Raw genomic sequence first — 18,222 nt, 5'->3', positions numbered from 1 at the left:
TTCAGAATGTTTTTAGATTACTTTAGATTACTTTTTACCTAACTTGTTCTAAAGGGAACCCAGAGTTTGCTTAAAGGGGTCCTATTATGCTTGCTTTTTCACTTTTTGAACATTAGTCAGTGTGTGGTGTGTATGTTTGGGCATAAAAAAGATCTACAAAGTTACAAATCTCAAAGTTCACTCCAAAGGGAGATATTTCGTTTAAAAGAAAAATCCCTTTTCAAGAATGAACGGCTCCTTTTGACTACAGCGTTTGTTTTCCAGATGTTATGATGTCACAATGCAGCGCATTACACTGTAAAAAACAATTTGTTGAGTCAACTTAAAATAATCTGTAACCTGGCTGCCTTAAAATTTTAAGTTCAGTCAACTCAAAAAAAGTTTATTCAACTTGAAATGATAAATTATACTAAGTGAAAACTTAGATATTTGAGTTGAATCAGCTTGAAATTTTAAGGCAGCTGGGTTACTTACCCATCTGTTAAGTTCAGCAAACACAAATTTCTAAATTGTTACTTAGTACATTTCAACTTAACATTTCAAGTTGACGAAACTTATTTTAGTTGATTGAACTTTATGAATTCAGCAGGGAAGGCAGCAGGGTATCAAATTATTTTAAGATGACTCAATATATTGTGTTTTCTATTTTTTACAGTGTAGAATATCATTAAAATAAATCCCGCCTGAAATTCGAATGGCTGGGGGGTGATGAGGTGGGGGATTAGCGATGCAGCACTGAGAGACACTTCTGGGATGTTTCATTGAGCTGCGGGAAAGTGGGTATAAACACAAGTATTGACTAGAGTGACCGCAATCATCTCCGGTGGCCGTCGGTGACATATGCAGTGTCTGGTAAGAGATTTATTCATCATACAGTGTAGATAGCTTCACTTATAACGCAAGGCTAGTCAGTGATGATCAGCAATTCTTTGCTTGTTTTCTGTAGCTGCATTTAAATAACTTAAAGTTATTTAAAGCATAAGAATCACTTTAATCTAGCTTGCGCTAACAGTTGTACCGAGAACTTAGCTTTGGCAAGGGGCATAACAGTACTGAAACACCGTCTAAGCTGTTTGCCAATCACAACGCACTGGGACAGCTAACCAATCACAACACATTTCGTTTTTTGGAAGGCGGGCCTTCGTCAAACCTGGAACTTTTCGAGCCATTTGTGCCAAGCTGGGGAGAAAGGTATTGTAATAATGTAAATTATGTGAAAAATAATGTGTTTTTCGAACCACCAAACATGAGAGCATGTTCTAGTAAACCCCCAAAACAAATTAAGACTTTGTAAAAGAGCATAATAGGACCCCTTTAATATAAACATAAATGATGTCTTTTACTAAAATATGTAGTAGTAAAGACCCATTAAAGATTTACGTTATTTAAAAAATCCACATCGTTTTATACATATTTTGGACTATAGGGGGCGCCATTATTTCGATGGTTGCACTTGGTGAGCTACTGGCACTAATTGTTGCTTTTTTTTTTTAACGCAACTCTGAAAATGAAATACTGATTCGATGACCACAGGTATCCTCCGAAAGCACTCACAGGTGGCGGAGGATATAAGCACTGGCTTAAACTCAATGCCATACTACTCACAAGGAGTCTAAATGCTCCTGGATATCGAGTGAATTCCACATCGATAAACTCCTTCAGTGGCTGCGGTGTCATGACAAGCATAAACATGTTTACATCCTGCCAGGATGGCATCTAGCGTTTCTTGTTTCTGCCATTTGTAAGCTCTTTCAGTAGCTGTGGTCTACTAAAAGCCTCAAAGGCATCAGGGCTAAAGTGGAGAGAACAAAGACGTGGGTCTTTAGGAAGTTTTATTTGTCCACAGGCATCTTCCCATTCTTTTCTCCTCTTCTCTTGTTCCCCTTCACTGAATATTACAACCAAAAGCCGCACAATGTGGCATTGTATCAGTATTTTATTTTCAGAGTTGTGGTGCAGTAAAAATAGCAACAGGCAGCAGCAGTAGCTCACCGAGTGCAGCTATTTTACTGCATCGAAATAATGGTGTCCCCCATAGTCCAAAAATGTAAAAAACTATCTTTTTTTTTTTAAATAAATAAATCTATTATTATTTCAGTAAGAGACATCATTTACGTTGTATTAAGCCATACTAGTCTTAATACCTGGGGTCCCTTTAAACTTACCATTGAATGTTCCATATTGATATAAATAGAATATTATGAATAATTTACTGCCATTGCATGATTAGTGTAATCATGTAATCCATATTTAATCCAGATTACATCTAATCAGTTCCTACTCAGCACTGCCATTAAACAATTGCAAACAAATCTCAAAACGTGTGGAAGTAAAGATGTTTTGCTTTTTTAGGTTGTGACCACAAAGGTTACATATAAGGATTCACACTTACAAACCAAGCAAACAAAGGTTGAGAGTTGGGTTAGAGCAATTACACTATGTAAATGATGGACGTGTAAACCTAAAGATTTGATTAAAATCAAACAACCCAATCCAACAAGTTTTGTTCAAGCAAAAAAGAGATACTTATTATGTATCAAAGTGCCATTGTTGTACTTTGCATATTTACACATGGTACCATGCTAATACCATGTTTTATGGACATGGTTGGATCTAAAAGATGTTGTGCTGTGTGATATGATGTGCCAACAGAAAACAAAGCATTATAAAATTATAAACATTATAGAGCACTGGTACCATTTCTTAGCAATGCTTTTGGGAAATTAAGCCACTGGTGCTAAATAATGCACTTGGTCTAGACTTGCTGGACTTGTGGTTTCATGGCTTTTACTTGCTCAAGTCAATGAATTTCAGGGTGTACAATCTGTCATTTTAAGTTCCTGAAGGAACTCCTGAGTGTCCTTTTTTAGTATAGACGTGTATGTGGGGAAGGCACGAATAAAAAAATAAAATAAGCATGTGCACTCTTTCATTGCACAAAGGTGTTCCCGTAAAGGGTTTTATGGGACAGATTTAACATTCAAAAAGACAAGACAGGTGCCTGATGTTTCCATGACAATCGTTCAGCCACATGTCACACCCAAGCTCACACCCGTGCTTTATCTAACATTCAAAGAGATCATGATGGGCTCAAAGTGATTAAAACAAACCTGACACTCAACATGTGGTATTAGAATTGTTTTGCACAATGATAAATATTAAGCTACATATGTGTACATACTGTACAATAGAATTTACACTAAACACAATGTGCAATATAGTGCAATATACTGCACAGTACAACATGCATTATACAATACAGAGCATACATTTCTTTCTTTTTCTGATTTATTGTTTTAAACATAACATATTAAACTAATTAAAGACAAGAAGAGATATAAAAAATAAGATCAGTCAATAACTCATCTGATCCAACTCATCCAACTTGTGCTATGAACTATGAATCATGTACTAATAATGTACTATTAGCCTATGAATAATCTTACATTTTAATTAGTGTCCATCAACTAAAAATATAAAAGCAAACAAGAACTGTATGTTTCTGAAAACAAGACCAAATAAAATAAGAAACTGTATGTTAGTAAAATTGTACACGTACACTTTGAATCGTTTGTGTGTGTGTTTAAACAGTTTAATTATAACATATTTCTTCAGAGATGGCAAAACTCAAGTAACTCAAGTAGTAGTACAGATACTCATGTTTAAAAATACTCTGGTAAAAGTAGAAGTATTGACTGCACTTTTTTACTTAAGTTAAAGTAAAGAAGTATGGGCTGAGACATGTACTTCAGTAAAAAGTACCCATTACTACTACCTGTTTTAGTGTAACGCTAGTAACTGGACCTCACATCATACTGACACAACAAATTCTGAAACCATGGGCAACCCTATTTTTTGTATGGCCATCACATTTAAATAAATGTTTAAGACCTTAGGTTAGGGCCGTGCAAAATAAGAAAAAGGCTCTCTATTGAACTGCACCTTCTCTTCCGTTTTCCTTTTCAGTCTCTTCATTTTCCATGATATCTCTCTGCATCTCACTTTGTGTGTGTTTGCTTTTTTCACTAATTTTCTTGTTCCTGTCACTTTTCCCTTTTGCCATTTACTGTTATGAGCTCTCCACCTTGTTGCAAAACAACCACCTCATTATATTCTATTTGCAGTAATAATTTTATGTGTTCAATTTACAGTATCTCATTATGACCATGTTTTGTTGTTTTATCTTAAAATTATTTAAATACTATAGATTTAACTAAACTATTTTTTTCTAAATTGCCTTAATGTCAAAATTTGTACAATAATGATTACATCATGACAATATCTTTACAGAAAAATCCAAATACTGAACATGTTATTGCATTATCATGAGTCAAAATTAACCATGGTTTATTACAGTAAAAGTATACTAACCATGTTTTTTTTTTTTTTTTTGGTGGATTTATTACATTCTGTTTTAATTTACAAGCATAGTTTTACTACACATCTCTTAGACTATGGTTAGTGTAGGTAAACCATGGTTCATTTGTGGTTACCATGGTTTAACTATAGTAACCATAGATTTTGGTTTTAATTTTCGTAAGGGTTGTGTTGTTATCTGCCCTAGCTCCCTCTGAACGTATAACAAAATGATGTTTTAGAACATTTGTTTGCTAAATTACTACTGTAACTTTACAGTAGATAATGATGTCCTTTAGCATACACTCAAAAAAATAATTCATTGAATGAACTCAATTTAATTAAGGGCAGGATTTCCATCCAATAAATATGTGTAACCCCAACTCATAAAAATTAAATTCATGCAATGAAATGTAATTGAGTTCGGCCAACTCAATTTGATCAAATATAGTTTAAATGAAATTGATACATTTATAAAGTGATTATTTTATGCTCAAAATAAAACATTTAACTGGAAAACAAATAACTAGGCAGAAATCCTTCTACACTCAAAAAATTATACATTTGACGTACTTAACTTCAGGCATTAACCAACTTGTTAGGCATTAGCCATAAGATGGCTTTCCATGGCATGCCCAAAATAGTTGATTATTTTATTATTAAAACAACTTTAACTCACATCAGCAGGTCCTCAACCCAAGCTCATGCTCTACACTTCACCACAATGGCAACCCCCAAAAACATTAACTCTCCAGAAACTGTTTTAAATACAAGCATTAAAGAACATTAAACATTAACAAGTCTCCCAATTGTATCATCTTAATTAAAAAAATGCATAAAATAACATTTTATTTCAACATTTATTCTCTTTGTACAAAGCATGATGGGAAGGGGAAATTCACTTCCTAGTTACACAAGTAAAATAATTTATGTACTCTCAACTCAAATTAATTAAGTAAAGTGGTTGAACAAATTGTGTTGGATTAACTTAATTTACTTAAGTAAATTGAACAAGCACCAAATGGTATTTTTGGCCTATTTAATTGACACACGTTCTTTCAAAATGAAAATATTGAGTTGTACCAAAATGCAACTGTTTCAAGTCAGTTTAACACAATGCAATTGTATAAATGGAAAACCTAACACAATGGTGTTAAATGAAAAGGATTTTTTAAAATAATCTGAACAGTGTTGAAGAATCATTTTTATGAGTGTAGAGTATTTTGAGTGATGATAGTAATTCAGTTTAGTTTCGTTTATAGTACTACTGCAGTACTTTTATTTTTGTTTACTTAATTAAGCATTAAACTGCTAGCAACTCTTAGCAGCCTGTTTACAGATTAAACTGACCTGCACTTGAAGTCCTGAACAGGTCAGTAGTTTAGTGCTTTGTCTCAGTTCGCGGGAAGCGAAGCTGAGGCCGAGTTGTTTTATCGCTTTGCCAACGGTAGTAACATTTTTATTAGTGGCAATAGGCTATGTGAGATTAGTCTTTTTTCATGTTGTTTGAACGGGCGTTGATATGTAGGAGCGCACATGTATGCTGGAAGTTAATTTTTATCTGAGGTTACGGCAAACCAACAGCTGCAGTATGAGTGAAAGCAGGTATGTTGTGTCATATATTGATTATTATCATTGCTATATGACAATACGGGCTATTCCATTGTGTTAGAGCAATTTCTCAGTAATATATGTCTGCTGTTCTGCAACGGGAAGCAGCTGAGGGAAGTATAAATATGTGAAATTCACAAAATACATGTAATTAACATTTAGTAATATGTTTAATAGCATTTTCCTATCATACATCACACAACACAAACTCAACGTTTAGCTCCAGTCGTAAATATATGAACACTTCAGTAAACAATAACAAGAAATAACATACATGTTTTCCTACGAATCCTGTCTGTCTGAAAAACAGTGATGGTGTTTTGTTCCTGAACAAATTATTTGTATGAATGGCTCTCTTATAAAGACAGTTATTGTCACCTACTGTCCTAGTTATGTAACCTACATATTTTACACATAGGCACACACACATTGGATTTTAATGTTTTACACCTACTTTCCATATATGCAATTATTTTTATACTATTTATAGTGTATGCCCTAACCCTGAACCTGACCCTTCAAAAACGTTTTACATTTTTATATTAAAAAACAAACAAACAAACAAACAAGCAAACAAAAAACATAATTTTGTATGATTTATAAGGTGTTTTCCTCATGGGCATTACAAGTTTTACTGTATTTTTGGAGAGATTTCGTCCACAAAACATATGGTTCACTTGGACCATGCATACATAGTCTAGCTTCAATCCTAGAGATTTCAATCTCGAATGTTCAATGAACTGTAACATTATATTTATTACATTATATTGTAAGTAACATTTTTTTACATATTTGCTCTGAAGATCGTTTCCATTAACGAATTAGTCTTTTTGAACGATTCAGTTGCAGAGATGGCAATCTCACACTCATCCAGGCCATCCCATACACCCACAACAAATTCTGAAACCACCTATTTTTTGTATGGCCATCACATTTAAAAAACTATTTAAAACCTAATAATTAAACAAAATAATTAAAGGTTCTCACTTGAACTACACCTTAATTTCCATTTTCCTTTTTAGTCTCGTTATTTTCCATGATATCTCTCTGCATCTCACTTAGTGTGTTTCCTTTTTTCCCCACTAATCTACTGTTACGAACAGAACTGTCTCCACCTTCTTGCAAAACAACCACCTCAGTGTATTCTGTTTGCAATAACATAACTTTATTTTAGTTCAATTTAAAGTATCACATTATGACCATGTGTTGTTTTATTGTAAAATTACTATAGATACTATACTATATACCATAGAATACTATAGATTTAGTAGAACTAAATTTTCTAAATTGCCTAAATGTCAAAAATATTACAATAATAATTACATTATGACATTATCTTTACATAACAATTCTTATTCTGAACATGTTATTGCTTTATCATGAGTCATATTTTTCTCTCTTAAAATTAACCATGTTTTTTTGGCAGATTGATTACAATGTGTTTTAATTCACAACCATAGTTTTACTACAAATTTCATAGACTGGTTAGTGTAGGAAAACCATGGTTAATTTGTGGTTACCATGGTTTAATTATAGTAACCATGATTTTTGGTTTTAATTTTTGTAAGGGTTGTGTTATTATCTGCTGTAGCTCCCTCTAAACGTATTATAAAATGATCTCTTATAACTTTTGTTTGCTAAAGCACTACTGTAACTTTACAGTAGATAATAATGATGTCCTTCAGCATACAGTATTTTGAGTGATTGTCATTTAATTTAGTTTAGTTTACAGTATTATTAATCCCCTGGCTGCTACTGCTAAGAGTTGCTAGCACTTATCTAAGTAATCAAAGACAAAACTACAGAAGACTATTTACAGAAGGAACTGACCTGCACTTGAAGACCTGGTAAATATAGTTTTGCCTCTCAGATCCATTCCAGTCTCGAGTCTCTCGCATTGATTACTCTGATAGAAACCGTTTGACAGAGAAGCGGAACCCATTCATGGTTTAGAGATTCGTAATCGAAAGGTGATCCACCAAATGCAGATTAAAACTAAAGTAACGAGCCTGGTTTGTAAATGTAAGAAGTAGAAAGTACAGATATTCGTGTAAAAATGTAAGGAGTAAAAGTACAAAAGTAGTCAGAAAAATAGTGACTGATACCAGAAAAATCTACTTAAGTACAGTAACAAAGTATTTCTACTTAGTTACTTCCCATCTCTGCTTAGTTAAAAGATTCACTGAAAAAAGATTCAATAATAAAGACAGTCACTTGTCGCCACCTACCGGCGTAATTAAGTAACTGACATATTTTACACACACATTACATTTTTGTTTTATGAGGGTTTTCCATACACATAATGAACTTTATATTCTATTACCTTAACTTAACCCTTACAGAAAACATTATTTATGATTATTTAAAAAAAAAAAAAAAAAAAAAAAAAACCTTCCGTGCATTACTCATTTAGATTCATCAAAATTGTGCGTGCAAATTAAGCTCTGGGGCATGATTTTTAATTGTTATATAATGTAATCTTGTCTCCTCAAACCAAATTTTACAAAAAACATACTTGCAATGGAAGTTAAAAATAGAACACTAGTCATAACAATAATTTAAAAGTGAGGGTGCCCTCTAGTGACCATGTGGTGATCTAGCTGGCTACTTTGTAAAACCATTATGTGTTTACACAGCATAGCTGTAAGCAAAATATTATATTCACAACAAACTGAAATTTCTGAAACAGATTTTTTCCCCATATGAATTGCATTAAAGGATTTTTTCATTAAAAGATGCTTTAATTTCTATTTCAAAACTATACAGTGATTCAGTTTCTCAGTTTCTTACCTTGATCTATCCATTAAAAGCGTATAATGTTTTGTATGTAGACAAGCTACTTCATAACAAAAAAAACACTACATGAGTGGTCTATATATGCAGTCTTGTCTTTTAAGAGGTTGACAAGTGAATTTGAGCATCTGCATTTTCACATATACATTTATATGTTAATTAAGCCATTAAGCTTTTTTGTCAAAACTGTACCAGTACAACCAGAATATCAATATGGTGAACAAGCTGACAGTGAGGAAAATAACATACAAAGCGAACAGAAATCGATCAATGACTTCTCCCAAGTGTATCCACTCCTGTGAGTTCTGATCAGTGGAGAAATGCTTGTCAACATGCTGGCGAATGGTGAGCACGTCTTCATGTATCACCCTCAGTTCCTTCAGTTCTTGCTCATCATGTTTAAATGTTGATTTAATGCCTTTTTCTGGGTATCTAATTTGGGTTATTTCATTCTCAAGTGAAGAGGTAATCATGTCGTTGGTGTTGTCTGCCGGTCAGAAAATGTTAAATTTATTAATGTGATCTGAAGGTAAGCAAGCCCAGTTTATGTGTTAATTTTGATATTTGCAATATTTTATTTATTTTATACGTAGAAGATTTGATTATATACTGTCAAGATGGTTAATATTATTGACATTTTGTTCAGTATGAGACTTACTTTGAAAGACACAATTCTGGTCACTGATTTTCTTGCGCAAGCAAACCAGTCGTGCCAGGTAATGCAGGAACAACACTTTAACCCAATTTGGTAGAGGGGGATAATCACTCGAGCCACAAAGAATATTAGTAACGACAATTGTCTCCAATAGACTAGCCACCATCAGCGCCAAACACAGAGAGAAAAACACATCTGTAGGGAGAGATAGAGAGAGAGAGAGAATAACGTAAGATCCCTACCTTAAAATGAAAGTTACAAAAGTACTGTATATATCAGTGGGCCTTAAAACTGTGATACAGATGGGATACAAAATGACTTTATAAATGCACAATATTGGAAGAAAAGTTAGAACAAAGATGGATGCAGGTAGCTGATAACTGAATGTTCCGATTTGATTGAAGGAGTTGGAAAAGTTTTAGAACCACTGGCATATACAGTTTGATATAAATTTATATTTTATAAAATTATTTTTACAACTATAGTGTGGTCCAAAAGTCTGAGATTCAAAATCTAATTTAAATAACAATTTTAAGATTATGAAAAATGTAAAACAAAGAAGTGTCTAATGGATTAAGCCAATTCTAGGTCACCAAATAGGCAAGGTTTTCTATATTGCTTGTTTAGGCGTATATATAAAAATGATTTATATAGTTCATGTCAGATGGTTCTTTGAATTTTATGCACGCTAGATTGGATTATACTTATACCATGATCATTGATGTTTACAGTGCAAAATTTGACTGAACGGATATAATAATGTTACTAAAGTAAAATAACGTAATGTGGTAAGATGCCATTTAGCTGAATAAATTAGAGAAAAATATTGTGGGTGTAAATTGCATGCATCCGAAAAATTATCTAGTAGCTTTTAGGTTCTAGATACTGCATACAGGCAACATCTGGTTCATAATTTGACATTAAGAAAATGTATCTTTCTGATGGCCTGAAATTCCAACGGGGGTCAGACATGTTTAGATGTACAGATATTGTATCTCATTTAAAGGATTAGTTCATTTCCGGAATAAAAATTTCCTGACAATTTACTCACCCCCATGTCATTTAAGATGTTCATGTCTTTCTTTCTTCAGTCGCAAAGAAATGAAGGTTTTTGAGGAAAACATTCCAGGATTTTTCTCCATATAGTGGACTTCAATGGTGGCCAATGGGTTGAAGGTCCAAACTGCAGTTTCAATGCAGCTTTGAAGGGCTCTACATGATCCCAGTCAAGGAATATATATATGTACTTTTTAACCACAAATGCTCAATTTCAAACATTACATAGTCATGTTGCAAAGATCACGCGTAACGTAGGTTGAGGTACCGACATGCAAAGAAAGTCAAACACCCTTTATAAAAACATGCAAAACAACGAAGTTGGACAATTTTGAAGTTGGAGGAGACAATGAGATGGAGTTTTTGCACCAAAGTACACAAACAAAGAACTACCTTTCCAACCTTTCTGACCTTTCCGACGTGATTACATAATGCGTGAAGTCCAGCTAGTGCAAGATGAGCATTTGTGGTTAAAAAGTACAAAAATGTGTTTTTTTTTGATAACAGATCCTTGCTCCTCAGCTGGGATTGTACAGAGCCCTTTAAAGCTGTATTGAAACTGTAATTTGGACCTTCAGTCCGTTGGCTCTCATTTAAGTCCACTATATGGAGAAAAATCCTTTAATGTTTTCCTCAAAAACCTTAATTTCTTTTCGATTGAAGAATGAAAGACATTAACATCTTGACATGGGGGTGAGTACATTATCAGGAATTTTTTATTCTGGAAGTAAACTAATCCTTTAAAACCACATTTGGAAGTGACTGTGAACGCATCTTAATGCTGATTTTTGTGTTTACATGAAAATACATGAATTTTCTATACCAGTGTAAACACAGCCTAAGGCATTCTTAAATTAATGTAAAAATTTCAAAACTATACAGTGATTCAGTTTCTCAATTTTTTTTAACTGAATATGACTTTTGGACCCCACTCTTATATAGAGTGATAACAGACTTATAATAGGGATGGTGTCTCCTGTAACAGGAAGCAAATCGTTCATGAGGAGGAGGAATACGGTGTAGCCTAAGATCAAGGTCATTTTGAAGGCAGAGCGATCCATGTTCTGAGGAGGCAGGAGGAAGCTGAACAGATCTACGGTAATCAGGCAGTAGCTGGGGATCAGCAGGTTCACCACATATAGAGTTGGTCTGCGCTTCAAGACTATCTAATATGTGACAACCAGTAGAAGAATAAACAGAAAAAAACAAAGAAATAGTTCATTCAATTTCTGAATTCTGAAATAAAACACATCAGTTAATCTTAGTACAAAAGAAAATATTTTCTTGCTCTAACAGTATTAATCAACTAAAGTATTTAGGAACAGAAGGTGACACAAACATGGTAAACCAGTTCATCCCATTTGTCCAATCCATTCACGTTGAAATATGATGAGTTGACAGATTTTTTGCCGATCATGTCAGTCAGTTGCCACTCTCCTTTCGTTTCCATGTACTCTAGAGATTTTTTGAGTGTGGCCTCCACTGGCTCTCCAAATAATATCTGAACATCTCGAACTGTAGAGGGAGAAACTGATTTGCTTCAGGTTTGAGATATAGAGATATATATTACAGACATTAATATATTCTGCTGTCAGTGTCATCCCAACAAAGTATACATATTTTGTGCTCTTCTTCTAAAATGGCAAGTGAATGACAGATTAAAAAACGAATGCTTACTTGTATGCTTGTATGAGCCAAATGTGTAGGTGCAGTTTTGAATGTCAAAAGGAAAGGTGTAGATGTCTAGGTTGCAGAAGCTGATCACATGGACTGGCAGCCGATCTTCTGCTTTGCCGTTGTTGTAAAGATAAAGGTAATAGGTGTCTGGTGCTTGGTTGTCACTTATGCTGCAATTGAATAGGACAGTATGTCATAGACAGCCACAACAGTTGTACTTATTAGAGGTTTTTAAGGGTTTTATAGTTGATCAGTCAACTAAACTCTGATTAGTTAACTTGTTTTTTGTGGTAACAATTGTGCAACAATTCTCACCAAAATTGGATCATCTTCAGACCATGCTGGCAAATAGTTATAACATGATTTTCTAGTGCAAACCATTCTCATAATGCGCGTTAACGAATTTGACAAAGTTTCTGCAAAAATGGACATGAGGTTATATCTCCACAATGCTTTAGCGAATTCTGACCAAACTTGGTATGTGTTATACCAAGCATGACCTGAAGGCACATGAATAGTTTCAGCACAGCACCTCCTACTGGTGTTTAGAACTTCTGAACAGTTTGGTCAAAAATTCTAAGATTCGTTACAGCATATCAAATCAAATGTTACCAAGTTTTCCTACGTCTGCCTTGCTGGGCTTCTTATGAGGGGTCTCCTACCATGCTCCTGAAGAGCCATACTTCAGCACTAACTCTAATCAAAAACACCTGAACCAGCTACTTCAGAGTTACTTGATAATTACAGGCAGGTGTGTTTAAGCAGGGTGCTGAAATAACTTAAGTCTGAAGGAAGGTAGATCTCCAGCAGCAGGATTGGAGAACCCTGGTGTTCTGTGAGTAATTAAAGACAGTTCCTTAGCTCTACATTTTGCCTCTGTTGTGCCTGACTCCTTAACTAGGGGCCAAGCACAGAAGGTGCGTATGCACCTATTGTATCCATTGCTGTTCTTTTTCTTCTTTTTCCGCTTTTAAGTCTATGGCTGCCCATAGAACTACTTGTGGGAAAATTATGAAATTTGGCACACTAATAGAGGACAGTCTCAATATTAACCATAGCAAGTTTGGAGTCTCTAACCCAAACTCTCTACCACCACCACTTGTCCAAAATTTCACTCATGTTTATGCTAGTAACTTTTGAAGTGTACATTTTAGAAGCAAAATTGCTGTATTCCTCTGATTCCTTGGCTTATGGCAAGTCAGATGCACACCAAAATTTATAATTCTACTGTTCAAGATTTTTAATAGTTGTCTACCCATCGTAGACGGTTTGTCTGATTTTCACCAAAACTGGCTCAGATCATCTTTAGACCATGCTGGCAAAAAACTAAAGAATTCAAGTTGGTTAGTCAGACCATTCTCAAATAATGCATGAACGAATTCGACAAAGAGCACGCAAAAATTACAATAAGGCTATATATAGGTTAGGCATATTGAGACTAAACTTGGTGTGTGTTATAATAACCATGACCTGAGGCTACCTACACATTTTTGCACAGCACCACCTAGATGTCAGGAGATATGAAAAATGGCTATTTTTGCTTATAAATTCTGAATGGTTTGGCCAAAAATCATGAAACTTTGAATTTTGACGTAAAATGCTATTTTTCGAATGAATTGGCATATCATGCCGTGACTGTACTCAAAATGTTTTGGGGCGGTGCTAGCATGTGGTCAAAAGTTATAATAAAATTAGAAAAAATGCTATTAATTTTGAGTATATAAGCCTATTGTAATAAAACTAATCTCAGTATATCCTTTGGGTGATGCCGTGAACATAGATACCAACTTTTTCAAACTCCTCCTAGACCGTTGATCCAATTTTCACCAAATTTTACTCAGATCATCTTCAGCAAAATGTTATGGATTTTGTCAATAGACAAAATGGTTATTGTTTATTGCATCAACAATGGTTGTATCTCTGCAAAGCTTTGACATATTGACTTTCAAACTTTATATGTGCCATTGTCACCTCACACTGTTTGATAATAGTGCCACCTTTTGGTCAAAAGTGATATACTGTTCAGATGAAACCATTAACTGTTAATAATGAAATTTCCAAAAATGCTTTTAAACTTTTAAATAAATTAGTATATTGTAATAATACTGGTCTCAAAATATTCCTTGAGTCATGCAGAGAACACAAAGAAAAAATTTACCACTGTTGGCCAAACTTCCTGTCTGCCTGTCCTCCTAGACTGTTTGTCCGATGTTCACCTAATCTGATCTGAATCAAAAAGTTGGACTGGATGGATTTCGTGTGGACGAAACCATTTTTGCATAGTTCCACAACAAAGTTAAGGCATGATGCCAAATTGTGTCTGAGGCTGAATCTCTGCAAAGCTTTGACATATTGACACCAAACTTTGTATGTGCCATTGTCACCTCATACAGAACGCACCACATTGATTTGATAACAGCTCCACCTATTGTTTACCCATTAAATCATATTACTAGTAGCCGTAATTATGATTTTTCAGCCATTTGGGTTTAATTCCTCACTGATGCAGTTGGTCTGATGCTGCCAGTCATGCTGGCATGACTTATCTTGCCTTCTTTGTGCTTGGCCCCTTAATTGCTGCTTGAAACTATTTTTGTAAGTTAAAGTTGTAGAATAGTCCATTTTTATATAAGGGTTTGAGTTTTGATGCTTTATTTTGAAACTCACAATTCATTGATGACAATATCAGGCCTCCAGAGTTTTTTTCTTGGCAGTGTGATTCGGTCTGTTCCACATTCAACAGGATCCCAGCTCAAACCCTCAATAGTCCAGTCCTTTAAAACACGAATACCATTATTGATAAATTTTCAATTACATAGTGTAAACACTTAAAAATAAATTACAAATTTCAAAATATTATATTGTTTTTAAAACTATGTTTCAAAATACAACATGATAGATTTTAATGAATTGAAGGCAAACAATAAACGGCAATGTAGTAGTCCTTAATAAATACTTAAAGCTCTTACAAACCGCAGCCAGATAAATGTATCCAAGATTTGAGCTTTTTCATCCTAAAGGGAAAACATCCACAATTTCTGTTTAGCCATTTGCAAATGATAAACTATTCATGTAGTGTGACTGCATTCTGTGATTGGTATATTTGGATAGTTACTCACCACATCTAAAATTGCATACAAAATGAAACTCAAATTAATCTTAGTAGGTGTCCTTGGATTAATAACCGGCCGCACTTCGGTTTTGTTGAAGACACTCTCTCTGAGTGCTTGTAGGAGAGATTCGGCGGTCGGCTGGGAACAGTTTATAGTGTCTGCAGATCTCATGAGAGCGGCTGTGGTTCATCGCAACAGAGAGAAGAGAGTACAAAGATATCAATGAAAGAAACAAGCTATATGCTTATTAAACCAAAAAAGATGGATTACAGTCCAGGAGGCCACAAGCACAAAGCTCTTTTTATTATTTGTTCATTATTAGACTGAGAGAACTGATTATCTTACATTGCACAATAAAGCAGATGAAGATGAAGTGAGTTGTAGAAGAATGGCAATTCATTGTCTAGCCTGCAACGACAAACAAACATTTGCTTCTGAATTCATAACACAACCAAATCTCTAATAAACCAACAAGCTTCCTTGAACACTCTTGGCTCGATCAAACAACAGTTTGATCAGACCTGACATTTGTGAATATTTCCTTTAGTTAAATCTATAAAAGATTTGAGACCTAGAGTTCGACCAGTTTACTCATGATACACGGCACATGTCTGTAGCACAAAGGGATTGCATTAAAGTTTTAAGACTGAGAGGTTACAACAAATTTGTGCAGAATAAAATTGGGTATAAAATCAGAAACTACTAGTAAATTCAGTTAATTACAAAGAAACAGCATAATGAACAAAGAAAGTAATGCAATGAATTACATTTTATACTTAGAAGTAGAAATACTGAAATAGTATTTTCTTTTGAAACAGTGTCAGTAATCTTTTATGTAAAACTCCTTATTTATTTATTTAGTACAGTGTAGACATGTAGTACATGAAATGCCCTTTGTGAGTAAAACAAATCATTTTTGGTAAATCATACCTTACTGGAATGATACAATTTAGAAAATTATTACAAATAATTTCAAAATATATCTTTTGTGTACAAAGAACAACTGTAAAGAATAAGAACTTTTATTTTTTGTCAGATAATGTAACTGATATACCCTGTCCACAATAATTTGCACAGATCTTTGCATTATGTTTTAACACTTTACCATTATTATATATAACTGTTGGTTTCTAACAACCTAAACACACATAGTAAAAAACATAAATATTAGCGTATTTTTTAATTTAAAATGCATGCATCAAAAGGGTTAAACAGAACAGTCTGCACTGCCGTGCTACCAAGCATACATTTAGAAAAGTTATAAAGCAAAGCCATTACTGCAAAACCATTAACTATCCGTACTATTTTCAGCTGAAACCAAGCATTCTTGTTAATTGCTGAAGCTTACCTTGGATGTTGACAGAAGTTCTATATCCATTAAGTTCTTGGTCAATGTTGTGACTAACTGGGCCCCACAGATTTTCATTTCAGGATCATTTCTCAGTTTGACAGGTAATGTGTTAGAATGGTGGGTGTGTATCCTAAATACAAATAATTGATTTGCTTAGGCAAATGAATTATTCATCCAGCTAGTGCTGGTATGCAACACTGAACGTTTTTGGCAAAACTCAATATTTTACTTCATGACCTTCTGGAAATCTCAGACATTGGAGACACAAGCCCAACATGCAAAATATGGTATGTGTGTCAAAATAAATGTGGTGGTAGCTGGGATCTCTGTGGTGGAGCATACTTTTGCATACTTAAATCTGAGGTTAAGAAACGTGGCTTTGTTTAAAATTGTGGTGTAGATATGACATTAATATTGCATGGTGTGACACGAAATGTGAAAGTCTCATTTCCATACGTCACATTTCCATTTGATGGTTACACAGTTTCCAGGTTAATGAAACACCATACAACCAATATACAAACAACTGTATATTAATCATATAAAAATGTCATTTTTGTGTCTTCAAATATTTTTTCTAGCTGCAGAGAAAACAATACAGAAAAAAAAACAAAAAAACAAAAAAACTGATCAAACAGTGTTTTACACATTATTTGACCAACTATTGTTTAATATTTATACTTTCTTTTCTCTGCTATTTTAGGTACTATCTGCCTTGTCACTTTTTATAAAATTGAATGGGTGGAATTTGTACTGGAAACCAAATAGCTAAAATTAAAGTGCAGAGAAACAATTTTCAAAGTAAGCACTAATCAAAAATTAAATATTGAACTAATTCAGGGCTACTCAACTTACATTCAACTCACATTCAAGTCTGGACAACCACAGCTATATTTTTGACCAGCCTCATATAGAGCCCTGTTGATTCTAATATCATGGGAAAGTCATTCTATAGATTTATACATTGCCTGAAAGCTGAATAACTTTTCCATTGATGTATGGTTTGTTATGATAGGACAATATTTGGCTGATATACAACTATTTAAAAATCTGGAATCTGAGGGTGCAAAAAATCAAAATAGTGAGAAAATCGCCTTTAAAGTTGTCCAAATGAAGTTCTTAGCAATGCATATTACTAATCAAAAATTAGGTTTTGATATATTTACAGAAGGAAATTCACAAAATATCTTCATAAAACATGATACTTAATATCCTAATGATTTTTGGAATAAAAGAAAAATAGATTATTTTGACCCATACATTATATTGTTGGTTATTGCTACTAATATACCCATGCTACTTAAGACTGGTTTTGTGGTCCAGGGTCACAAATGTACTGTAAATATGTGAAGGATAGATTAAAAAGAGAAGGTAAGGTGGTGTAATGATTCATGTTTTGTATAAATCCACTTGGCATCTTTGAATATCATTTAAAAAGTCATGGTCAAACTGTTGGTTGGCATTTTCTCTATAGTCTTTCTTTGTTTTATTATGAACGCATTTCCTTATACATTAATGACACAGTTCAGAAAAGCATTTGTTCATGTATTTTTTCTTTTCAAACAACGGCAAAGAGTTTATTTTATGTTTTAACCATTCACCGGCTAAGT

The 18,222-nt window shown here is 33.9% G+C and overlaps 1 protein-coding gene and 1 long non-coding RNA gene across 2 annotated transcripts; both read right to left on the bottom strand.

Annotated features, from left to right (window-relative positions):
• Nucleotides 1-8,846: 8,846 nt before the first annotated feature.
• Nucleotides 8,847-14,909, bottom strand: LOC127153197 (5-hydroxytryptamine receptor 3A-like). The gene is made up of 6 exons (XM_051094157.1): nucleotides 14,816-14,909; nucleotides 12,149-12,318; nucleotides 11,811-11,986; nucleotides 11,427-11,637; nucleotides 9,419-9,610; nucleotides 8,847-9,247 (listed from the first exon to the last, which is right to left on the bottom strand). The coding sequence occupies exons 3-6, from the start codon at nucleotides 11,919-11,921 to the stop codon at nucleotides 8,928-8,930; spliced, it is 834 nt and encodes a 277-aa protein (XP_050950114.1). The 5' UTR covers nucleotides 11,922-11,986; nucleotides 12,149-12,318; nucleotides 14,816-14,909; the 3' UTR covers nucleotides 8,847-8,927.
• Nucleotides 14,910-15,319: 410 nt separating this feature from the next.
• On the bottom strand, nucleotides 15,320-16,671 carry LOC127153366 (uncharacterized). The gene is made up of 3 exons (XR_007825265.1): nucleotides 16,610-16,671; nucleotides 15,607-15,669; nucleotides 15,320-15,440 (listed from the first exon to the last, which is right to left on the bottom strand). It is a non-coding gene; the product is annotated as an uncharacterized LOC127153366 (long non-coding RNA).
• Between the last annotated feature and the right edge of the window lie 1,551 nt (nucleotides 16,672-18,222).

The sequence above is a fragment of the Labeo rohita genome, chromosome 22, assembly GCF_022985175.1.
Source record: "Labeo rohita strain BAU-BD-2019 chromosome 22, IGBB_LRoh.1.0, whole genome shotgun sequence".
NCBI classification, from domain to species: Eukaryota; Metazoa; Chordata; class Actinopteri; order Cypriniformes; family Cyprinidae; genus Labeo; species Labeo rohita.
Note: the sequence above shows the minus strand (reverse complement) of the source record. Positions and strands in the feature narration are given on the sequence as shown.